The sequence below is a fragment of the Hyla sarda genome, chromosome 4, assembly GCF_029499605.1.
Source record: "Hyla sarda isolate aHylSar1 chromosome 4, aHylSar1.hap1, whole genome shotgun sequence".
Taxonomy (NCBI): domain Eukaryota; kingdom Metazoa; phylum Chordata; class Amphibia; order Anura; family Hylidae; genus Hyla; species Hyla sarda.
This window is the reverse complement of record NC_079192.1, coordinates 390,675,045-390,699,739: the sequence shown is the minus strand read 5'-3', so window position 1 is coordinate 390,699,739 and position 24,695 is coordinate 390,675,045. Positions and strand designations below refer to the sequence as shown.

Here is a 24,695-nt window from a genome sequence, read left to right as displayed (position 1 = left end):
CCTTTCTCCAGATCTGTGCCTCCGCACAACCCTGTGTCTGAACTCTATAGGCAGTTCTTTTCCCCTTATATAGTTCTTTTGAGACCTTTATATACACAGGGCTGTGTCTTTTCACACCCTATCCAATCAGTGGAATTTACCACAGGTGACTCCAGTCAAGGTGGGGAAACATCTCAGAGATGATCAAGAGCTAAAATTCAGGTGTCATAGCAAAGGGTCTGAATTGTTATGTCCAATCAAAATTTTAGTTCAGCCTTTTTTTAATAAATTAGCAAAAATGTCTAAAATTCTGTTATCACATTCTCATTTTGCTGTATTGAAAGTGCAGAATGACTGAACACTTGGCCAGTGATTGGCTGAGTGGCAATATGTCAGATTGGGCCTGGAAGAAGAAGACAGGGGCCCGGGGCCCATACTGGGATATGGTCGCTCTTCCTATCACCGGCCAAGATGGGATACCTCTTTCGCCAGCGATTAGCTGAGCTGCAGTCTTGCGTATCGGGCACCGGAAGCAGGAAAAAGACCAGGGCCGGAGGATGGGACAGGGATACTGGAGGCACCGGGGAAACTAAGTCCAAGTACTGCAGTATAGGATAATTTATTTAAATTGTGTGTAAAAATGTATTCCCTATCCAAAGGCTAAGGGGAGAAGTGTCTGATCGCGGGGCTTCCAACTGCTGGCACCCCACGCAATCTCCTGTTCGGCACTCTGGCTCTCCTCGCGCATGGAGCGGGGATCGACACGTGCCCTCCATTCATAGAGGTGGATATTCTCGGGGACATATCTCAGGACCTACTGGACATATTTAATTAAGTTATCCCTTGTTGGACTCCTGTTCACCCACACTATAAGACAGTGTATAATGTTTAGTGTGGGTGAATGGGCTGACAGTTTTTCCCTTTAAAGGAGTACTCCGGCGCGCACTTTTTTCCCATCCGGGCTGAAAAATAAAAGAAAACACACTTTCTCTTACCTGCCAACGAGTCCCCGGAGCTCCGGTACACTCCTGTACAGGTGTTCGGTCCCCGGGCTGTATTCTTCTTACTTCCTGTTAGCCCGGCACGTCACACGGAGCTTCAGCCTATCACTGGCCGAGGCGGGACATCGCTGCGGCCAGTGATAGGCTGAAGCTCCGTGTGACGTGCCGGGCTAACAGGAAGTAAGAAGAAAACAGCCCGGGGACCGAACACCTGTACCGGAGCTCCGGGGGCTCGTTGGCAGGTAAGAGAAAGTGTGTTTTCTTTTATTTGGCAGCCCGGACAGGATAAAAGGAAAAAAGTGCGCGCCGGAGTACTCCTTTAATGCCTCCCAAACACCATCTTGTTTATTAACACCGCTGAGTCAGATTAATTTAGAAATGGGACTACTGCTTTAAAATGCCTCTATACACCCACTCGATAAGGAAAAAAAAACACTAACTTTAACAGAGTTTATTTGGCTTTCCACTGAAAGGAAGTGAATGCGCGGCTAAAGTATGTCTCCGAAAATGACTGTGCTGGATCTCTGCTGCAATTCCACAAGGCGGCTTCCTTCAATTCAAGTGATATCATCTGATGTAAAAACTGCTGCTCCAGGGATTTATACAGTAGCTACCTATCTGTATAAAGGGTGAGGAGCTGCACTATAGGCAGTCACCACCATGTTATAGTTCGGCACTTACATACTACAGTAACCGAACACACCAGACAATTTCCCAGTCTCCGTTTATATATATTTCCCTACAGTAGGTAAGAATCACAAGAAAACACTTGCTAAGGCAGCATTTTCCAACCTGCATGCCTCTAGCTGTTGAAAAACTACAACTCCCAGCATGCCCGGACAGCCTTTGGCTGTCCGGGCATGCTGGGAGTTATAGTTTTGCGACAGCTGGAGGTACATTGGTAGGGAAACACTGTGCTAAGGAATCAAATGAGAAACAGAGAAGAGAAAGATTAAATTTCACCCACCATTTAGTTGCTTTGTATCCATTAAAAAAATAAGTATTTTATTGCGTTGCCCAAGTGTCAAAGAGGCGTAGCCCAGGGTCCGGAGCTGCAACGCCTCTTTGTGCTGATGTCTAGACCGCTTCTCCTGTTGATTAAAACACAGGGCCCTGGGAAGGCACTGTCAATGCGTATTACAGCGCACTTGCACTTTGCAGATTTGTAAATTACTTCTATTTAAAAATCTTAATCCTTCCAGTACTTATCAGCTGCTGTATACTACAGAGGAAGTTCTTTTCTTTTTCAATTTCTTTTCTGTCTGACCACAGTGCTCTCTGCTGACAACTCTGTCCGTGTCAGGAACTGTCCAGAATAGGAGCAAATCCCCATAGCAAACCTCTCCTGCTCTGGACAGTTCCTGACATGGACAGAGGTGTCAGCAGAGAGCACTGTGGTCAGACAGAGAAGAAATTGAAAAAGAAAAGCACTTCCTCTGGAGCATACAGCAGCTGATATGTACTGGAATGATTAAGATTTTTAAGTAATTTACACATCTGTTTAACTTTCCACCGGAGTACCCCTTTAATACACGTTGCCACGCATGCTCTGCCTAACTACACAGGGCTGCCACAGGCAGATAGGCAATCCGAAGTAGAAACAGGCGTCAGGAGAGAGAGGTATTGTGGACCTGAGCTACAATACGGTGAAAAGTATATGCGGCATAAGGTTGTTAGAGCTTTGTGCAATTTTTTGGTCCATACTTTTATCCCCCATATTTCATGCTAAAATATGGCTGGAATTTTTTTTTATTTTTTTTACCATCTGATTCCAATATTTTTCTTATTTATTTTATTTTTTATTTTTTTTACTTTTTTGCATTTTTAGAACTTATTTTTAGTTTTACCTTTTTCATCAGTTGTTTCTGGCTACGGCAAATTATACCATGTCATTTACAAACTAGTTGTTTTTGTAGGGCATAAAAAATGGCAAAAAAATAAATAAATAATGTACAAAAACATCCCAAAAAAACATACACATTCTGAACCATAAATTCACCTCGCTCTTAAATTTTTCCTGCTGAAGCCATAAAAAAAAAAAAAAAGTTTACTGAATGGAAATTACCAGTCATAACAGAGACGTGGTGCCTTGTTCTTGAGATCGCAGGGGCCCCAGGGGTCGGACCCCTTCTCGATCTGACACCCCTGTGGTCTGGGGATAAGTAAATTATATCAGAATAGCCCTTTAGGGTACGTTCCCGCGCTGATAACTCGCAGTGGGTTTCCCGCTTCTGATGACCCATTACAGTGAATGGTGGGGAAACTTGCAGCGGATCTCCTGGAGAAAACCTGCCGTGAGTTATCAACATGTGAAGGTAGCATTGGAGGGTTATCCAGGATTCCATGACATCCAGAAGGTGGCGATGTTCTTGTAATCCGGGATTACACCTATAAACGCCAGGACTCTATATCACCCCCACTTCTTACCTGATGTCTTCTAGGAGTTCGGTGTCTTGCTGCTGCTTGTTCTGCAGACTCGATAGCTGCTCCACAAATCGGACCTTCACCTCCTGTGTAACTTTCACCTGAGAAAACACAATAAAGATCATTTAGCAATTGACTCTTCACCAGACATTGTTCTCACCCAGAATATTACAATACATTTACAATAGAATCCTGCACCTAGGTTCACAACTGACGATCGGCCATTTTAAGTGGCCCTGTCCTCAGTAAAACAGAGGTATAAATGAGCCCATGGCTAGATAGGACCAGTCTTGTAGATTTCGGCATTCTTAAAAAAAAAATTTTAATCTTCCTCTCTATCTGCAAGATATAAGCCTTTATGTTAATATGCAAATATGGCTCAAGCGCCCAGGTGGTGTTCCCCAGCATGGCAACAGCCAAGGTTCCTCCAACCCATGTTCTCCTTATCATCGCCCCATGGCCTGCTGGCATCCGCCAATCAAATGGCTGCGTATAATAGGCCAAAATTCCCCCCTATAAAAAATTCCCATTTTCCAAATAAATAAAAAAATTAAAAAAAAATAAATAAAACTGTCTGGTATTATTAAATTGAATTATGGCATCCCTGATCCTACATGGTCAACAGCGCAAAAAAAAATTACAAACACCAAAATACTGATTTTTGATCACACCCACCCCAAATTTTATTTTTTATTTTTTTTTTATTAAACGTGATCAAAAAGTCAATATACAGCTCATGGCTGATTGACAACAAATTTGTGAAGCCTTAGCCTGCTTGTACTGTATTGGGAACTTTATACTCCGCAGCCTCCCTTGCAGCGCCGTTCCAGTAATATCTCTGTACTAGACGATTGATTAGAGTACAATTCCCCTGTATAACAAAGCATCTGTGCAGGTGAGATATACTACATAGGAATATTCCCCCTTTGTCAAATCCTCATGTCTATAGCCGAGGTAACCGTATACCATGCTGCATACCTATATATTACAGACTGAGGAGTCTCATTTATCATCTAGGTTACTGGTCTGAGACAAGAAAGCTGCAATAGTACAGTGTGGGGGGCGATGTGTGGCCCCGGCGAGGCTTTCATCTCTAATACACTGAGTGACGGGGAACTCCAATGTGGGAGCAGTCACCTCAGGAGACACACAAGACAAAGTGCCTGCAGGGGGCGCAACATCTACAAGGTGCTGAAACATTCCTCAGGAGACACACAAGACAATGTGCCTGCAGGGGGCGCAATATCTACAAGGTGCTGTAACATTCCTCAGGAGACACACAAGACAATGGGGGAGATTTATCAAAACCTGTGCGAAGGAAAAGTTGCCCATAGCAACCAATCAGATCGCTTCTATCATTTTGCAGAGGCCTTGTTAAAAATGAAAGAAGCAATCTGATTGGTTTCTATGGGCAACTTTTCCTTTGCACAGGTTTTGATAAATCTCCCCCAATATGCCTGCAGTTGGCAAACCATCTACACAGTTCCTCCATATGGACATGATGACATCACACAGTTCCTCCATAGGGACATGATGACATCACACAGTTCCTCCATATGGACATGATGACATCACACAGTTCCTCCATATGGACATGACGACATCACACAGTTCCTCCATATGGACATGACGACATCACACAGTTCCTCCATATGGACATGACGACATCACACAGTTCCTCCATATGGACATGACGACATCACACAGTTCCTCCATATGGACATGACATCACACAGTTCCTCCATATAGACATGACGACATCACACAGTTCCTCCATATGGACATGACGACATCACACAGTTCCTCCATATGGACATGACGACATCACACAGTTCCTCCATATGGACATGATGACATCACACAGTTCCTCCATATGGACATGATGACATCACACAGTTCCTCCATATGGACATGATGACATCACACAGTTCCTCCATATGGACATGATGACATCACACAGTTCCTCCATATGGACATGATGACATCACACAGTTCCTTCATATAGACAGGATGACATCACACAGTTCCTTCATTTAGACATGACGACATCACACAGTTCCTCCATATGGACATGATGACATCGCACAGTTCCTCCATATAGACATGATGACATCACACAGTTCCTCCATATGGACATAATGACATCACACAGTTCTCTATATGGACATGATGACATCACACAGTTCCTCCATATGGACATGATGACATCACACAGTTCCTCCATATGGACATGATGACATCACACAGTTCCTCTATATGGACATGATGACATCACACAGTTCCTCCATATGGACATGATGACATCACACAGTTCTCTATATGGACATGATGACATCACACAGTTCCTCCATATGGACATGATGACATCACACAGTTCCTCCATATGGACATGATGACATCACACAGTTCCTCCATATGGACATGATGACATCACACAGTTCCTCCATATGGACATGATGACATCACACAGTTCCTCCATATGGACATGATGACATCACACAGTTCCTCCATATGGACATGATGACATCACACAGTTCACCCATATGGACATGATGACATCACACAGTTCCTCCATATGGACATGATGACATCACACAGTTCCTCCATATGGACATGATGACATCACACAGTTCCTCCATATGGACATGATGACATCACACAGTTCCTCCATATGGACATGATGACATCACACAGTTCACCCATATGGACATGATGACATCACACAGTTCCTCCATATGGACATGATGACATCACACAGTTCCTCCATATGGACATGATGACATCACACAGTTCCTCCATATGGACATGATGACATCACCAGGGCTGTGGAGTCGGTAGATAAATGTTCCTGCTCTGCAGTTTTTTGTACTTCCGACTAGGGATCGACCGATATTGTTTTTTTAGGGCTGATACCGATAATCTGTGGCCTTTCAGGCATATAGCCGATAACTTATTTCAATATTCCAGTATAAGTTACCGGCTATTTCTCCACCCCCCAAGAAGCCGCTGCAGATCATTGATTTAAAGCGGGCGCTTTAAATCAATGAACTGCAGCGTCTCTGGCTGAATCAGAGACCACCGCCGCCACCCGCTTCTCTCCCCCTGCCTGTCCGGGGGTCCTCCCAACCACCGCCGCTGCCCCCTGGCCATCCCCCCTACCCCCGCACCGCAGCGCACACCGCCGCTATCCCCCCCTACCCCCGCACACTGCCCCATTGCCTCCCCTATCCCCGGTTTTATAATTACCTGTTCCCGGGGTCCGAGGTCCGCGTTACTTCTGGCTCCCGTCCTGAGCTGTCACTGTGTGCACTGACGGTGACGTCACGCCGAGGACGTCACTGCGCTGCGCAGTGCACAGCGTAACGCAGGATGCAGCAGGAGCCAGAAGTAGCGCGGGCCCCAGACCCCGGGAACAGGTAATTATAAAATGGGGGATAGGGGAGGCAATGGGGGGCGGCGAGCGGTGCGGTAGGGGGGGTCGGCGTGCGGTGCGGTGTGGTGGGGGCGTGACATTATCGGATTATCGGCAAGGTAATTGCCGATAACGTCAAAAATCAAGAATATCGGCCGATAATATCGGCCAAACCAATAATCGGTCGATCCCTACTTCTGACTCCTCTGTATTAATATGCGAATGTATTTATAAACACAGTTGAATCCAAGAAGCTGTTCCACCAAGTTCTTCTAAGCTCTTCTAACAGAGAGAGGTAGTTGGGCAGAAGCTGATGCCTTCACCTTTTTGTGTGCTGATCTGCTGCTGAAGATAGGGCAGTGGGAGGATCCAGGAAGGGGCATTTATTATAAAACATGATTTCCCTAGTAGAATCCCATAGTCATGTTTAAAGTTTAAGCTAACAATCGGAGTTTACAAGTTTTTATAGCCTTAGCTTAATGGCAGCAGTTTTTCCAATGGTTTACAGCTTCAGTCTTGAACTATTGACCCTCCATTACCTTCACTTATACAAGTGTCTCTAGTCCGGCAAAAAACATATTTACTTAAAGGGGTATTCCAGCCCTAGACATCTTATCCCCTATCCAAAGGATAGGGGATAAGATGTCAGATTGCCGGGGTCCCGCCGCTGGGGACCCCTGCAATATAGCAAGCAGCACCTACCTGTAACTGCTTCCGGAAGCGCTGGAGGCTCTCAGGCTAATTCCTCCCGACCACGGGGACGGAAGATTGTGATATCCCGACTCCGCCCCCAGTGTGACGTCACGCCCGGCCCCCTCAATTCAAGGCTATCGGAGGGGGCGTGATGCTCCAGACTCAGGAGTACAGAGTGTCATAGCGAGGCTGCTGGTCACCTGACACCAGAGCAACATCCCAAGACATCCGCTGCTGAATACTGCAGGCAGAGTGGGAGATCAGTGTGGGAATGGAGGTATGAGGGTAGGTTGGCGTGCCCGCGACTCTCTACCAACCAGCACAGCTGACCCCAAGAATACCCAGACACTCTTGCACCCAATTGGTTGCTATGGGCATCTTACACACGCTACTGCAGTGTTTCCCAACCAGTGTTCCTCCAGCAGTCGATTGTGCAGGCATGCTGGGAGTTGTAGTTTTGCAACAGCTGGAGGCACATTGGTTTGGGAACACTGCCCTACCATATGCAATGTATCATTTTTCCATTATATCGGGTTATTCATGGGAATCTGCAACAGTGATGACACTGGGGAGATGAGGGGACAGTAATTACTGACACACAGGGGAGGGGGGAGAGGAGGGAACACTAATGACTGTGACACACATAGGGGAGATGAGGGGACACTAATGACTGTGACACACAGAGGGGAGATGAGGGGACACTAATGACTCACAGGGGCAGATAAAGGGACACTACCAGCTGTGACATACAGGAAGATGAGGGGACACTACTGACTGTGACACAAGGGGGAATTGAGGGAACACTACTGACTGTGACACACAGGGAAGATGAGGGGAAATTAATGACTGTGACACACAGGGGGGAGATTAGAGGACAGTAATAACCGACACATGGGGGCAGGTAAGGGGACACTAATGGCCATGACACAGAGGGAGATGAGGAGATTCTAATAACTGTGACACAGGACACACAGGGGTAGGTGATGAGACAAAAATGACTGTCACACTGGGGGGGGGACATGAGGGAACATAATGTCTGTGACACAGAGGGAGATGAGGGGACACTGATAACCGTGACACAGGAGGAGATGATAGGACACTAACGACCGATCACATGACGTCACAGAACGTACCATTGCGCAGTGACGTTACCGGCGGCATCCTGGCTTCTAACTTTTTTTGCCACCTCCGAAATTCATGACAATTTTGTCAAACCCTGTCCTAACATCTCCACACACATGACCTCTGACAGACGAGACACTGTATAGACATAGTAAAGCATACCTCATATACAGAATAATACTCATACATATTTATACTGCTAAACTACAACTCCCAGCATGCCCAGAACAGCCAACGACTGGGCATGCTGGGAGTTGTAATTTTGCCACAGCTGGAGGCACCCTGTATGGGAAATACCGCCCTACCGTATACAATGCACTACTTTTCCATCATATTTGGACAGATCACTACAACCTCCATCATACCAGGAAATACTGTGCGAACATGATGCTGGGAGTTGTAGTCTGGTGGGAGCTGCAGAGTGACAGGTTAGGGATCATCACATTTTCCAGGATTTCCTGACTTGTCACCATGGAAACAAGTGCAAGTGCGATGCCCCGGGCTCCCCATGAGCCTGTAGTCACTATAGTAACAGCTGCCCCCCAACTGCAGGGCACCTGGTACCCTCTCCCCCCCTGATGCCCCGGGCTCCCCATGTGCCTGTAGTCACTATAGTAACAGCTGCCCCCCAACTGCAGGGCACCCGGTACCCTCTCCCCCCCTGATACCCCGGGCTCCCCATGTGCCTGTAGTCACTATAGTAACAGCTGCCCCCCAACTGCAGGGCACCCGGTACCCTCTCCCCCCTGATGCCCCGGGCTCCCCATGTGCCTGTAGTCACTATAGTAACAGCTGCCCCCCAACTGCAGGGCACCCGGTACCCTCTCCCCCCTGATGCCCCGGGCTCCCCATGTGCCTGTAGTCACTATAGTAACAGCTGCCCCCCAACTGCAGGGCACCCGGTACCCTCTCCCCCCCTGATGCCCCGGGCTCCCCATGTGCCTGTAGTCACTATAGTAACAGCTGCCCCCCAACTGCAGGGCACCCGGTACCCTCTACCCTCTCCCCCCTGATGCCCCGGGATCCCCATGTGCCCGCAGTCACTATAGTAACAGCTGTCCCCCAACTGCAGGGCACCCGGTACCCTCTCCCCCCTGATGCCCCGGGCTCCCCATGTGCCCGCAGTCACTATAGTAACAGCTGCCCCCCAACTGCAGGGCACCCGGTACCCTCTCCCCCCTGATGCCCCGGGCACCCCATGTGCCCGCAGTCCCTATAGTAACAGCTGCCCCCCAACTGCAGGGCACCCGGTACCCTCTCCCCCCCTGATACCCCGGGCTCCCCATGTGCCCGCAGTCACTATAGTAACAGCTGCCCCCCTCCTGCAGGGCACCCGGTACCCTCTCCCCCCTGATGCCCCGGGCTCCCCATGTGCCTGTAGTCACTATAGTAACAGCTGCCCCCATCCTGCAGGGCACCCGGTGCCCTCTCCCCCTGATGCCCCGGGCTCCCCATGTGCCCGCAGTCACTATAGTAACAGCTGCCCCCATCCTGCAGGGCACCCGGTGCCCTCTCCCCCTGATGCCCCGGGCTCCCCATGTGCCCGCAGTCACTATAGTAACAGCTGCCCCCCTCCTGCAGGGCACCCGGTACCCTCTCCCCCCTGATGCCCCGGGCTCCCCATGTGCCCGCAGTCACTATAGTAACAGCTGCCCCCCTCCTGCAGGGCACCCGGTGCCCTCTCCCCCCTGATGCCCCGGGCTCCCCATGTGCCCGCAGTCACTATAGTAACAGCTGTCCCCCAACTGCAGGGCACCCGGTACCCTCTCCCCTCCTGATACCCCGGGCTCCCCATGTGCCCGCAGTCACTATAGTAACAGCTGCCCCCCTCCTGCAGGGCACCCGGTACCCTCTCCCCCCTGATGCCCCGGGCTCCCCATGTGCCTGTAGTCACTATAGTAACAGCTGCCCCCCAACTGCAGGGCACCCGGTACCCTCTCCCCCCTGATGCCCCGGGCACCCCATGTGCCCGCAGTCCCTATAGTAACAGCTGCCCCCCAACTGCAGGGCACCCGGTACCCTCTCCCCCCCTGATACCCCGGGCTCCCCATGTGCCTGTAGTCACTATAGTAACAGCTGCCCCCCAACTGCAGGGCACCCGGTACCCTCTACCCTCTCCCCCCTGATGCCCCAGGCTCCCCATGTGCCCGCAGTCACTATAGTAACAGCTGTCCCCCAACTGCAGGGCACCCGGTACCCTCTCCCCCCCTGATACCCCGGGCTCCCCATGTGCCCGCAGTCACTATAGTAACAGCTGCCCCCCTCCTGCAGGGCACCCGGTACCCTCTCCCCCCTGATGCCCCGGGCTCCCCATGTGCCCGCAGTCACTATAGTAACAGCTGCCCCCCTCCTGCAGGGCACCCGGTGCCCTCTCCCCCCTGATGCCCCGGGCTCCCCATGTGCCCGCAGTCACTATAGTAACAGCTGTCCCCCAACTGCAGGGCACCCGGTACCCTCTCCCCTCCTGATACCCCGGGCTGCCCATGTGCCCGCAGTCACTATAGTAACAGCTGCCCCCCTCCTGCAGGGCACCCGGTACCCTCTCCCCCCTGATGCCCCGGGCTCCCCATGTGCCTGTAGTCACTATAGTAACAGCTGCCCCCCAACTGCAGGGCACCCGGTACCCTCTCCCCTCTGATGCCCCGGGCACCCCATGTGCCCGCAGTCCCTATAGTAACAGCTGCCCCCCAACTGCAGGGCACCCGGTACCCTCTCCCCCCCCTGATACCCCGGGCTCCCCATGTGCCCGCAGTCACTATAGTAACAGCTGCCCCCCTCCTGCAGGGCACCCGGTACCCTCTCCCCCCTGATGCCCCGGGCTCCCCATGTGCCTGTAGTCACTATAGTAACAGCTGCCCCCCAACTGCAGGGCACCCGGTACCCTCTCCCCTCTGATGCCCCGGGCTCCCCATGTGCCTGTAGTCACTATAGTAACAGATGCCCCCCTCCTGCAGTGCACCCGGTACCCTCTCCCCCCCTGATGCCCCGGGCTCCCCATGAGCCTGTAGTCACTATAGTAACAGCTGCCCCCCAACTGAAGGGCACCCGGTACCCTCTCCCCCCCTGATGCCCCGGGCTCCCCATGTGCCCGCAGTCACTATAGTAACAGCTGCCCCCCAACTGAAGGGCACCCGGTACCCTCTCCCCCCCCTGATGCCCCGGGCTCCCCATGTGCCCGCAGTCACTATAGTAACAGCTGCCCCCCAACTGCAGGGCACCCGGTACCCTCTCCCCCCCTGATGCCCCGGGCTCCCCATGTGCCCGCAGTCACTATAGTAACAGCTGCCCCCCTCCTGCAGGGCACCCAGTACCCTCTCCCCCCCTGATGCCCCGGGCTCCCCATGTGCCCGCAGTCACTATAGTAACAGCTGCCCCCCTCCTGCAGGGCACCAGGTACCCTCTCCCCCCCTGATGCCCCGGGCTCCCCATGTGCCCGCAGTCACTATAGTAACAGCTGCCCCCCTCCTGCAGGGCACCCGGTACCCTCTCCCCCCCTGATGCCCCGGGCTCCCCATGTGCCCGCAGTCACTATAGTAACAGCTGCCCCCCTCCTGCAGGGCACCCGGTACCCTCTCCCCTCTGATGCCCCGGGCTCCCCATGTGCCCGCAGTCACTATAGTAACAGCTGCCCCCCTCCTGCAGGGCACCCGGTACCCTCTCCCCTCTGATGCCCCGGGCTCCCCATGTGCCCGCAGTCACTATAGTCCCTGGTTGAACTTGATGGACATATGTCTTTTTTCGACCGTACTAACTATGTAACTATGTAACTATGTAACTATGTAACAGCTGCCCCCCTCCTGCAGGGCACCCGGTACCCTCTCCCCTCTGATGCCCCGGGCTCCCCATGTGCCCGCAGTCACTATAGTAACAGCTGCCCCCCTCCTGCAGGGCACCCGGTACCCTCTCCCCTCTGATGCCCCGGGCTCCCCATGTGCCCGCAGTCACTATAGTAACAGCTGCCCCCCTCCTGCAGGGTACCGTCTCCCCCTGATGCCCCATACTCACTTTCCTGGGAGGAGGCTGCATCCTGACGGCTGCTCCTGTGTAGTCCGGACAAGGTAGAACCAGCCCGGAACTCAGCTCACCTCCGCCAGCGCCCCGCCCCATCACAGCAGGCCCCGCCCACACCGTGTAGCACCACGGACAAGCCTCGCCCCGCGACACCGTTTACCACACCCCCTTATTGACAGTCAGGTCCTGTGACCACGCCCTCTTAGTTCATCAACCGCCTCAGCAACCACGCTCGTGTGTTTACTGGGACACAGCGCCCTCTAGTGTTATAACAGCGGTGCTGCAGGCATGCGATGTTTCTATCCAGTCTGTTCACGCAGTTTAGATATCTTACAACTAAAAATGAGTTAACATTATTATGGGGGAGATTTATTAATACCTGTGTACAGGGAAAAGTTGAGCAGTTGCACATAGCAACCAATTAGATCGCTTTTTTCATTTATTTTATTAATAAAATAAAAGAAGCAATCTGGTTGCTATGGGCAACGGCTGCACTTTTTCTCTGCACAGGTTTTGATAAATCTCCCCCAACCTCTATCCAGCAAAGTTCAATGCTAAAATTTTTTCCTCCTCGCCTTCGAAAACCTATAAGGTTGTGTTCACACCACGCATAGACCTATAAGGATGTGTTCACACAGCAATGAAATGCATAGTGCTATTAGCCTGGGTTCACACTTCGTTTTGTACTTACGGTTCCCGTATACGGCTGGGAGGAGGGGGGGCGGGGCTTAATCACGGCGCCCGCACTCAGCCGTATAGGGGAACTGTATTTAATGCATGTCTATGAGCCGACCGGAGTGAACCGCAGCATCCGGTCATCTGCGCTTTCGTCCGTATGCGGTTTCCCGACCGCAGGCAAAAACGTAGTCGACCGCATACGAGAAAACGGAAATGGCCGAAAACGCAGCCGACCGGAGGCTGCGGTTCACTCCGGTCGGCTCATAGACATGCATTAAATACGGTTCCCCTATACGGCTGAGTGCTGGCGCCGCGATTAAGCCCCGCCCCCTCCTCGCAGCCGTATACGGGAACCGTAAGTACAAAACCTAGTGTGAACCCAGCCTTACACTGTGTTTAGATCCTTAGTTGTAATACCACACACAACCTGAAGGGGCGGTGTGGTTTTTGCATTTTTTGTTTTTCTATTCTCTGATAACCCCTTTAAAAAAAAAAAAACAGACCGTAACAAATCTTTTTTTCTTTCTTTTTGGCATACAAAATAACGTACAGTAAAATAAAATCTACTGTAATGGAAACAGTGAAATGGAGACAAGCACACAGTGGGAACACGTGTCTAAAGGCGGCGTCACGATCACACCCTATCGGTCCAGCCAAGACGCTAGACAGAGTGTGATGGTGCAAGGGTTAAAGCCACCAGACCTCTGGGTATCCACTACTAGTCCCAGCAAGTCACCAAATTAACCCTTTGATAAACGTGTTTCACCAGAGCTTCCTTCAGAAAGGTGAGCTCCTATATTTAGAGATCAAAGACCAGAGCTGATTAATTAAACATTTAATCTGAAAAATGTTATCACAGTGCTATGTATGAAACAAACAAATAACATACAGGTGCATGTGGTGACCCAGTACGGGATATGGTCCCGTACAGTCCTTGTGTCCTGTCAGGTGGAGTCCCTGTAGGTCCTCAGGGCTCTCCTGCAGTGTTCCACCATAATGTGAATAGCTTGTATATTAAGTGTAAAGGACCTTTGACGTTGGTCACATGATCGTTAGTCACGTGATAATGTATGTCACATTTTTTTTTCTCAATTCACACTGTGCGAACATAAAAAAGGCTGCACTTAGAATAGGTTTCCACACAGGTGTTTTTCTGGTGTTTTTTTTTAAAACTGCGCCTGTAGTTTTTGAGCCAATAACAGAAGTGGATTCACCCCACAAAGTACTGACACCCCGGGCTCCCCCAGCATCACAAGGACAGACCGCATCTTATTTGATATCTTGGCCAAAATACGCAGGCTCTTGCGAGCCCCTACACTAAGATTAAACAGTGACCCCCCCCCCCCCGACCTACGATGGCCCCGACATACGATCATTTCAACATACGATGGCCTCTCAGAGGCCATAGCATGTTGAAGGCAGCATCAACATACGATGCTTTTGTATGTCGGGGCCATCGCATAAATGGCTATCCGGCAGCTCTGACTGCTTCAGCTACCACCGGATAGCCGTTTACGGTGCCCCGTGTGGTCCGCTGACGATCACTTACCTGTCCTCGGGGCTCCGGCGCGTCCTCTTCGGGCTCCCCTGTATCGTCGGTGCTCTCCATCGTCGTCATCACGTCGTCCAATAGGAGCGGCGTGCGTAACGACGTGATGGCGGCGACGGAGAGCGAGGATGCCCGGGGAAGCAGAGGCCTTGCCAAAGCGTCGGGGACACCACGGGGACGCGGCGACAGCGATGGAGGGCATGCGATCCAGGGCAGCGGTGACGAGCGGTGACAGTCCGGAGTGGTGGGGACACGTGAGTACAGTTACCCCCCGACCTACGATGGCCCCGACATACGATAATTTCAACATACGATGGTCTCTCAGAAGCCATCGCATGTTGAAGGCAGCATCAACATACGATGCTTTTGTATGTCGGGGCCATCGCATAAACGGCTATCCGGCAGCGCAGACTGCTTCAGCTGCCACTGGATAGCCGTTTACGGTGCCCCGTGTGGTCCGCTGACGATCACTTACCTGTCCTCGGGGCTCCGGCGTGTCCTCTTCACGATCCCCTGGATCACTCTCTCCTTCGTCGTCATCACGTCGCGCGCACGCCTTTCCCGTCATCCAATAGGAGCGGCGTGCGTGCGTAGTGACGGGATGACGGCGACAGAGAGCGGAGAGTGTGGATCCTGGGGAAGCAGAGACGTCCGGAGCGCCGAGGACATCACGGGGACGCGGCGACAGCAATGGGGGGCCACATCCAGGGCAGCGGTGAAGGGTCCAGAGCGGTGAGGACAGGTGAGTACAGCTTCCTATACTTTACATTGCACGGATCCCTCAACATGCGATGGTTTCAACAAACGATGGTCCATTTGGAACGGATTACCATCGTATGTTGAGGGACCACTGTATAACCTCCAATACCAGTGGTCTTCAACCTGCGGACCTCCAGATGTTGCAAAACTACAACTCCCAGCATGCCCGGACACTCGTTGGCTGTCCGGGCATGCTGGGTGTTGTAGTTTTGCAACATCTGGAGGTCCGCAGGTTGTAGACCACTGTCCTATACTTTACATTGCACGGATCCCTCAACATACGATGGTTTCAAGAAACGATGGTCCATTTGGAAGGGATTACCATCGTATGTTGAGGGACCACTGTACAAAAATAAACACAGCCACCTTTTTGTGATTTTTCCATAATGTTAGTGTAGGGACTCGCAAGAGACTGAGGACACTTGAAGTGGGTTGCGAGCATTCGTATTTTGGGCAAAAAATTTACTAATATCTCATGTTTATTTTATGGAGTATCTATGGAGACGGCGCATTTCTGAGCGTCAATGTTTCATATGCATATGCTGATCCTGCTTCAAGAACTCTAAAAAATACTCCAATATTTCATACAGAAGCACTACAGGATTTTTTTTTTTTTTTTTTTTTGCTTATATAGTACAGCCTAGGCTATTATTATACTTCTGTAGATGGTCTTGTGTGTGCCTTGTGCTCACCTGTTTTAGCAGATGGCAGGCATAAGTTTTCAGCCACATGGATCTATATTTCATCTATTAAACATAAATCTCATCACTGCAGTTCCCCGTGGGAGATCACCTAGTGATCTATTTATGTTAGGGATATGCTGAAATGAAAATTCTGGACCAAAACCGAAAATTTAGGATGTGCTTGGCCAAAACCCGAAACCGAAAACGACTTTTTCCACCGTTCACCTTATTTTTTTAAATAGTGTTTTGTATAATTGTATTATATTAGACATTTTTAATTAAGTTCATGAGTGGCAGATGAGCTGAGAATAACTAATAGATTTCCTGATATTTCTAGAATCAATTTTCTGTCTCTATCCACTAGATGGCAGTATTGGACTAATTTACCATAGGATGTAAACTAGTAATACAAATACTGCCATCTGGTGGATAGAGTCAGCTCCTACTCTGTTATTACAAACATTTTTAGCTGTATCCTAACATTAACCCCTTAAAGGGGTACTCCGGTGGTAATTTTTTTGACCATATGGCATCTTCTTTGTAAGTTTTGTTTTTTGCAATATACATGTGTTATATGTTTTGGCAGCATGTATGTGTTTTTCTTACCTGTTTGTTGGGCAGGAAGTTCTGTAGTTCAGAGGGTTTACTTTTACTGTTGTCCACAGTTCTGAGTTTGTTGTGGACAAGACGTCACAGCCTTTTTTTTTTCTCTCTGTCTGCATGAGAAATAAGCCACGCCCCCTCATCTCATCCCACTGAGTACACAGCTTCTCACCTCCCCTCCCCCCTGCTCTGTATTCTAAGGACACAGGTCTGCACAGGAGAAGGACCTCACAGAGAAGATAAGTGTTATCTGAAGGGGAGGATGACAGGGTGCACGGGCTGGGGATGTATGGACTGCAGGGGAATAAATCTCATACTGGGAATGATCTCTATGGGGGAGAGTTATCAAAACCTGTGCAGAGGAAAACTTGCCCGGTTGCCCATAGCAACCAATCAGATTGCTTCTTTCATTTTTCACAGGCCTTCATAAAAATGAAAGCAGCAAGCTGATTGGTTGCTATGGGCAACTGGGCAAGTTTTCCTCTGCACAGGTTTTGATAAATCTCCCCCTATATGTGAAGGGGGAGGGGGGGGGGGGACTCCTGAATGACACATGCTGGGAGTTGTAGTCCCTGTTGTGTGTGTGTGTGTATGCTAGTGTTTACAAACCAGTGTGCCTCCAGCTGTTGCAAAACTACAACACCCAGCATGCCCTAACATACTTTGGGCATGCTGGGAGTTGTAGATTTGCAGCAGCTGGAGGTACACTGGTTGGGAAACACTGTTCCAGCCTATTCAGCATACACATCATATTACACCAGTATTTCCAAACCAGTGTGCCTCCAGCTGTTGCAAAACTACAACTCCTAGCATGCCCAAAGGCTGTCAGGGCATGCTGGGAGTTGTAGTTTTGCAACACCTGGAGGCACCCTGGTTGGGAAACACTGGTGTATGCCCTATAGAGGTGTGGTGAACTACAACCCCCAGGAGACTACAGAGGCAGCATGCTGGTGTTATACCACAGACTGAAGACTCCTGAATGACACATGCTGGGAGTTGTAGTCCCTTTTGTGTGTGTGTGTGTATATGCCAGTGTATCCCAACCAGGGCTGATTATATTAGTGTGCTATGTATAAGGGGGCCGACCCGGGAAAATAGTAGGGTAGGTAAAGGGCGGAACAAACAAGCAAAAAAAAAGGAGCTGCTCCAAACCAGCAAGGCATGTGGCATGCTGGGATTTGTAGTTTTCAGCACAGCAAGAAACAGGAAATAGAAGCAAAGATAGAAAAACAAAGTGGGGGATAAAAAGACAACAAAGAACGGAAATAGAGTACGTTAAACAACAAGAATAGAAATGAAACAAAACAAATAGGGTAAGTCAAAAACGGAAAAACACGTTGACCACCGGAGTACCCCTTTAAGGACACAGGGTTTTTCCGTTTTTGCATTTTCATTTTTTCCTCATCCCTTTCTAAAAATCATAACGCTTTCAATTTTGCACATAAAATTCCATATTATGGCTTATTTTTTGTGCCACCAATTCGACTTTGTAGTGACATCAGTCATTTTACCAAAAAATCCACGGCGAAACGGAAAAAAAAATTATTGTGCGACACAATTGAAGAAAAAATTTAATTTTGTAATTTTTGGGGGCTTCCGTTTCTACACAGTGCATTTTTCGGTAAAAATGACACCTTCTCTTTATTCTGTAAGTCCATACGGTTAAATTGATACCCTACTTATATAGGTTTGATTTTGTCATACTTTGGAAAAAAATCATAACTACATGCAGGAAAATGTATACGTTAAAAATTCTCATATTCTAACCCCTACAACTTTTTTATTTTTCTGCGTAATGGCCGGTATGAGGGCTCATTTTTTGCACCGTGTTCTGTAGTTTGTATCGGTACCATTTTTGTATTAATCTGACTTTTTTATTGCTTTTTAGAAAATTTTTCATGATATAAAAAGTGACCAACATTTTTTTGCGCGTACGCCATTGACCGTGCGATTTAATTAACAACATATTTTTATAGTTCAGACATTTCCGCACGCGGCGATACCACATATGTTTATTTGTATTTACACAGTTTTTTTTATTTTTTTTTATGGGAAAAGGGAGGTGATTCAAACTTTTATTAGGAAAATGGTTAAATGACCTTTATTAAAGGAAATATGTCATCAGAATCACCCGCACTAAACCTGTTACACAGGCTTGTAGTGCGGGTGATCCTGATTAAAATGCTTCTTACCTCATTAAAAACTGTGCAGCGGTTCGCCAGATATCTTCATTTTTAGTTATATGGTATTCCCAGGCTTGGGACTCAGTGGGAGGTTCCGCAGCATCAGCACGGACTCGCTTACGTAATTTTCGCCGGGCGGAGCGGCTGCCCGGCTCATGAATATTCATAAGAGAAAATAAAAGGAAAGAGAGGACAGCGCCTCGTGTAACTCTGTGAGTATAGAGGGAGGTGATAGCCTTAAGATGGACTCTCACCTGTTGCACCTCTTGGTTTTTAAACATATCGCCCCATATAGCGGGGTACCAGGGAACTGCCAGCCAGACCAGTGGTTGCTGGACACCGAGTGATCGGATCCAGAATTGGGCAAATACAGGAAAAGGAAAAAGAACTCCAACTCGGAGCTGTTCCAATGTGGCAACGTTTCCGTTCTTAATCAAGTAAAACCATATTTATTTGATAAAATAGTTTTACAGGCACATCAGAGGCAAGACGCATTTCGGGTCACTCCATACCCTTTCTCAATTGCGGATGTCAATCCGCAATTGAGAAAGGGTACGTAGTGACCCGAAACGCGTCTTGCCTCCTGTATTTGCATGAATATTCATGGCTTCCTCTTCGCAGTCTTCCTCCTGTTGTAGGTCACGTGGGCAGCGCCGCGCATGCGCCGCACGCCGTACACCCGGAAGCGGCATTCTGCTGCATATCTATCTATGCAGGAGAACGCCGCTTCCGGGTGTACGGCGCGTGGCGCATGCGCGGCACTACCCACGTGACCTACACCAGGAGGAAGACTGCGATGAGGCAGCCACCATGAATATTCATGAGCCGGGCAGCCGCTCCGCCCGGCGAAAATGACGTAAGCGAGTCCGTGCTGATGCTGCGGAACCTCCCACTGAGTCCCAAGCCTGGGAATACCATATAACTAAAAATGAAGATATCTGGCGAACCGCTGTACAGTTTTTATTGAGGTAAGAAACGTTTTAATCAGGATCACCCGCACTACAAGCCTGTGTAACAGGTTTAGTGCGGGTGATTCTGATGACAGATTTCCTTTAACTTTTTTTTTCCCTTTTTTTTTTGCAGTGTTATAGCTCCCATAGGGAGCTATAACACTACACACACTAATCTTTGACACTGATCCCTGCAAAGCCATAGCTTTGCATGGAACAGCATTATAGGGGTCGATTGCTCAAGCATGTAGCTCAGGCTTGGAGCAATCAAACGCCGATGGTAAGCGACGGAGCAAGGTAAGGAGACCTCCGCTTGTGTCCTAGCTGATCGTAGCATCACAATTTTATCACGATTGTCCCAATCAGCCCAACTGAGCTGCCGGGAAGCGTTTACTTTCATTTAAGACACGGCGATCAACTTTGATCGCCGCGTCTAAAGGGTTAATAGCGTGCGGCACAACGATCGGTGCCGCATGCTATTAGCCCAGGGTCCCGGCTATCATTAGCAGCTGGGACCGACCCGGTGTGATGCTCCGTGACCCCGTTTTAAACACCGGGACCGGGCATAGGGCGTACAGATATGCCCTACGACCTGAAGGAGTTAAAGGGGTACTCCAGTGAAAACCTTTTTTCTTTTAAATCAACTGGTGCCAGAAAGTTAAACATATTTGTAAATTACTTCTATTAAAAAATCTTAATCCTTCCAGTACTTATTAGCTGCTGAATGCTACAGAGGAAATTCCTTTCTTTTTGGAACACTGATGACATCACGAGCACAGTGCTCTCTGCTGACATCTCTGTCCATTTTAACAACCATGCATAGCAGATGTATGCTAAGGGCAGCATGGTGGCTCAGTGATTAGCACTGCTGCCTTGCAGTGCTGAGGCCTTGGGTTCAAATCCCACTAAGGACAACAATAAATAAAGAGTTATTATTATTATAATGATGTCAGCAAAGAGCACTGTGCTTGTAATGTCATCAGAGAGAACTCCAAAAAGAAAATAATTTCCTCTGTAGTATTCAGCAGCTAATAAGTACAGGAAGGATTTAGATTTTTTAATAGAAGTAATTTACAAATCTGTTTAACTTTCTGGCACCAGTTGATTTAAAAGAAAAAAGGTTTTCACCGAAGTACCCCTTAAAGGATGCATAGTTTTACCTGCAGATGCCAGCAGAGCAGGTTACTGGCTGGGCAAGGGTCGGGTTTGGCAACTTTTAGCCAGGGTGGCATCTGGTTGTGCGGCCATGGGAGGTGACTTATTTCCGACCTTTTTTTGCCGATAACAGCATTTTTGTCCTAAACGTGTTTCAGACACTGAGACTCCAGCAGCCTAAACCACTGAGACTCATCAGTGGGTTGGGGTCAGGTCACATCATATTCAGTTTTGATCTGTTTTCTTATTCAAAGTATAGTTTATTTATTTATTTTTTTTTTTTATAGAAATAGTGCCATTAATCTAAAAAATTTCTAAAGAAAACCTCTATACTTAGAATAAAACACATCAAAACTGCATAGTAATATACCAAGTGTGAAAATTAACCTGGTTTCCTTTTGTGTTACTGTGGTGAGCTAGAGGGATTAATGGTGTCTGGGGTGTTGCAAGGGTAATAGTATAGGGTGTTGGTATTAACCCTTAGTTGTCGTGACGCCAGGGTGAGGTTTCCTTAGGGCAGGGGTCCTCAAACTACGGCCCGCGGGCCACATGCGGCCCGCCAAGGACATTTATCCGGCTCGCCGCTGCCTGGGACATCCCTGTGTCCCGAAAGATGTTTTCGGGACACAGGGATGCGCTCTCGGAGACCCTGCATTTACTTTAAAAACACAGGGGCCGCCGGAAAGGTAGCGCACGCAGGGACGTCACTGACGCTGTGTGTGTGCCCATAGCAACGGAGCGCGAAGGAGCGGGGTAGCGATGAGGACGTGCGCTGGCCAGCTAGGTAAGTGTTACCAGCAGCACATCAGCTTCAGTGATCCGACCACCGCTCCTTCGGTCCCGGGACTTACTGCTATGTCCGGACCAGAGGAGCGGTGGTCGGAGCACTGAAGTGGGGCAGAACACAGGCATACAGCCTCCAGCCATACACTGTATGGCTGGAGGCTGTATGTCTGTGGGGGAACATACTGCACCTAATGTGGGGGAACATACTGCACCTAATGTGGGGAGCTATACTGCACCTAATGTGGGGCACTATACTGCACCTAATGTGGGGAGCTATACTGCACCTAATGTGGGGAGCTATACTGCACCTAATTTGGGGGATAAATACTGCACCTAATGTGGGGGTACATTATCCTGCACCTAATGTGGGGGAACATTATCCTGCACCTAATGTGGGGGAACATTATCCTGCCCCTAATGTGGGGGAACATTATCCTGCACCTAATGTGGGGGAACATTATACTGCACCTAATGTGGGGGAACATTATACTGCACCTAATGTTGGGGAACATTATACTGCACCTAATGTGGGGGAACATTATACTGCACCTAATGTGGGGGAACATTATCCTGCACCTAATGTGGGGGAACATTATACTGCACCTAATGTGGGGGAACATTATACTGCACCTAATGTTGGGGAACATTATACTGCACCTAATGTGGGGGAACATTATACTGCACCTAATGTGGGGGAACATTATACTGCACCTAATGTGGGGGAACATTACACTGCACCTAATGTGGGGGAACATTATACTGCACCTAATGTGGGGGAACATTATACTGCACCTAATGTGGGGGAACTGTACTGCACCTAATGTGGGGGAATTGTACTGCACCTAATGTGGGGGACTATACTGCACCTAATGTGGGGAGCTATACTGCACCTAATGTGGGGAGCTATACTGCACCTCATTTGGGGATCTATACTGCACCTAATGTGGGAGATCTATACTGCACCTAATGTGGGGAGCTATACTGCACCTAATTTGGGGGATCTATACTGCACCTAATGTGGGGGAACATTATCCTGCACCTAATGTGGGGGAACATTATCCTGCACCTAATGTGGGGGAACATTATCCTGCCCCTAATGTGGGGGAACATTATCCTGCACCTAATGTGGGGGAACATTATACTGCACCTAATGTGGGGGAACATTATACTGCACCTAATGTTGGGGAACATTATACTGCACCTAATGTGGGGGAACATTATACTGCACCTAATGTGGGGGAACATTATCCTGCACCTAATGTGGGGGAACATTATACTGCACCTAATGTGGGGGAACATTATACTGCACCTAATGTTGGGGAACATTATACTGCACCTAATGTGGGGGAACATTATACTGCACCTAATGTGAGGGAACATTATACTGCACCTAATGTGGGGGAACATTATACTGCACCTAATGTGGGGGAACTGTACTGCACCTAATGTGGGGGAATTGTACTGCACCTAATGTGGGGGACTATACTGCACCTAATGTGGGGAGCTATACTGCACCTAATGTGGGGAGCTATACTGCACCTAATTTGGGGGATCTATACTGCACCTAATGTGGGAGATCTATACTGCACCTAATGTGGGGAGCTATACTGCACCTAATTTGGGGGATCTATACTGCACCTAATGTGGGGAACATTATCCTGCACCTAATGTGGGGGAACATTATCCTGCACCTAATGTGGGGGAACATTATCCTGCCCCTAATGTGGGGGAACATTATACTGCACCTAATGTGGGGGAACTTAGGCTTCAGGCCTAGCTTGAATTGATGCAGATGATATAGATTGATGTGCTTGCTTTGAAGTGCAGCAGGAAGAGGAAGGAGCAAAGAGGAAGATCTAGTGGCAGCAGACCCTTATATATTAAGGGTGTGGAACAAAGCTCATTGGTCAGCAGAACCTGTCAGTCCTGACCCATAAAATTCTGGGTACATCACATGACCCAAAGGTCCTTAAACCATAGCACAACGTAAATTAAAGGCACGCGACCTCTAAGGTCCTATACAGAGGTATCCTATATATTAAATAGATAAATATATACATTAAATATTACAATATTAAGAGGCAACTAGGGATTAGCCCTACAGGAGAGCCCTATTAGCATGGAGGGACTTGGGCTGAGGGGACTTTAGACAAAGGGACAGGACCAAGTCCTGTACCGGGACACCACATTACTATTAAATCGATGTCCCCTTTTCTCATCCCCATTTTTGACTGTTTCCAAGGCTTTGAAAGAAATACAACTTAATTCTCTGTTATGTTTGTCGTTGACATGGCGGGCAACTGTTTAATCTCTTTGGTTATTGATATCTCCTATGTGCTCTAGTATGCGTTTTTTAAATTCCCTTTGGGTTTTACCCACGTATCTAGCCCCGCACGTGCAGATACATATATAGATGACATATCTCGTGCAACAGTTAGCAAAGAATTTAGCAAGTAAAGTCCTGTTAAGATGCATGTCTGTATAGCTGGGGCCTGTGTTTATAAAGCGACACGCACGACACTTGCCTCATTTGAATGTGCCCATCTGTCTTCTCTCTAGCCATGTAGAGGTGGTTGGTGGTTCGTAGTGGCTATTGACCAATCGATCTCTAAGATTTCTCCCTCTCCTGTACGTAATGGACGGGGTACTGGTGAGTACCGTATTTTTCGCCGTATAAGATGCACTTTTTCTTCCCCTTTTTCTTTTC

General features: G+C 48.8%; 1 protein-coding gene across 9 annotated transcripts in view; it reads right to left on the bottom strand.

The window, feature by feature from the left end:
- FCHSD1 (FCH and double SH3 domains 1) overlaps nucleotides 1-17,038 on the bottom strand; it is a 148,747-nt gene extending 131,709 nt beyond the window's left edge. For 3 of the 9 annotated variants that reach the window (XM_056517077.1, XM_056517078.1, XM_056517076.1), the window contains exons 1-2: nucleotides 12,637-12,820; nucleotides 3,408-3,505 (exon numbers count right to left, since the gene is read on the bottom strand). Coding sequence is in view for 2 of the 9 variants with exons in the window: in XM_056517070.1 (XP_056373045.1) it covers nucleotides 3,408-3,505; nucleotides 8,997-9,104 (206 nt within the window). In the remaining 7 variants the exon portion in view is untranslated. Of the gene's footprint in view, nucleotides 1-3,407; nucleotides 3,506-8,996; nucleotides 9,120-12,636; nucleotides 12,821-14,209; nucleotides 14,327-16,917 lie in introns of those variants that run through there. The other 6 variants (XR_008843171.1, XM_056517070.1, XM_056517072.1 and 3 more) reach the window with 4 other exon arrangements.
- Between the last annotated feature and the right edge of the window lie 7,657 nt (nucleotides 17,039-24,695).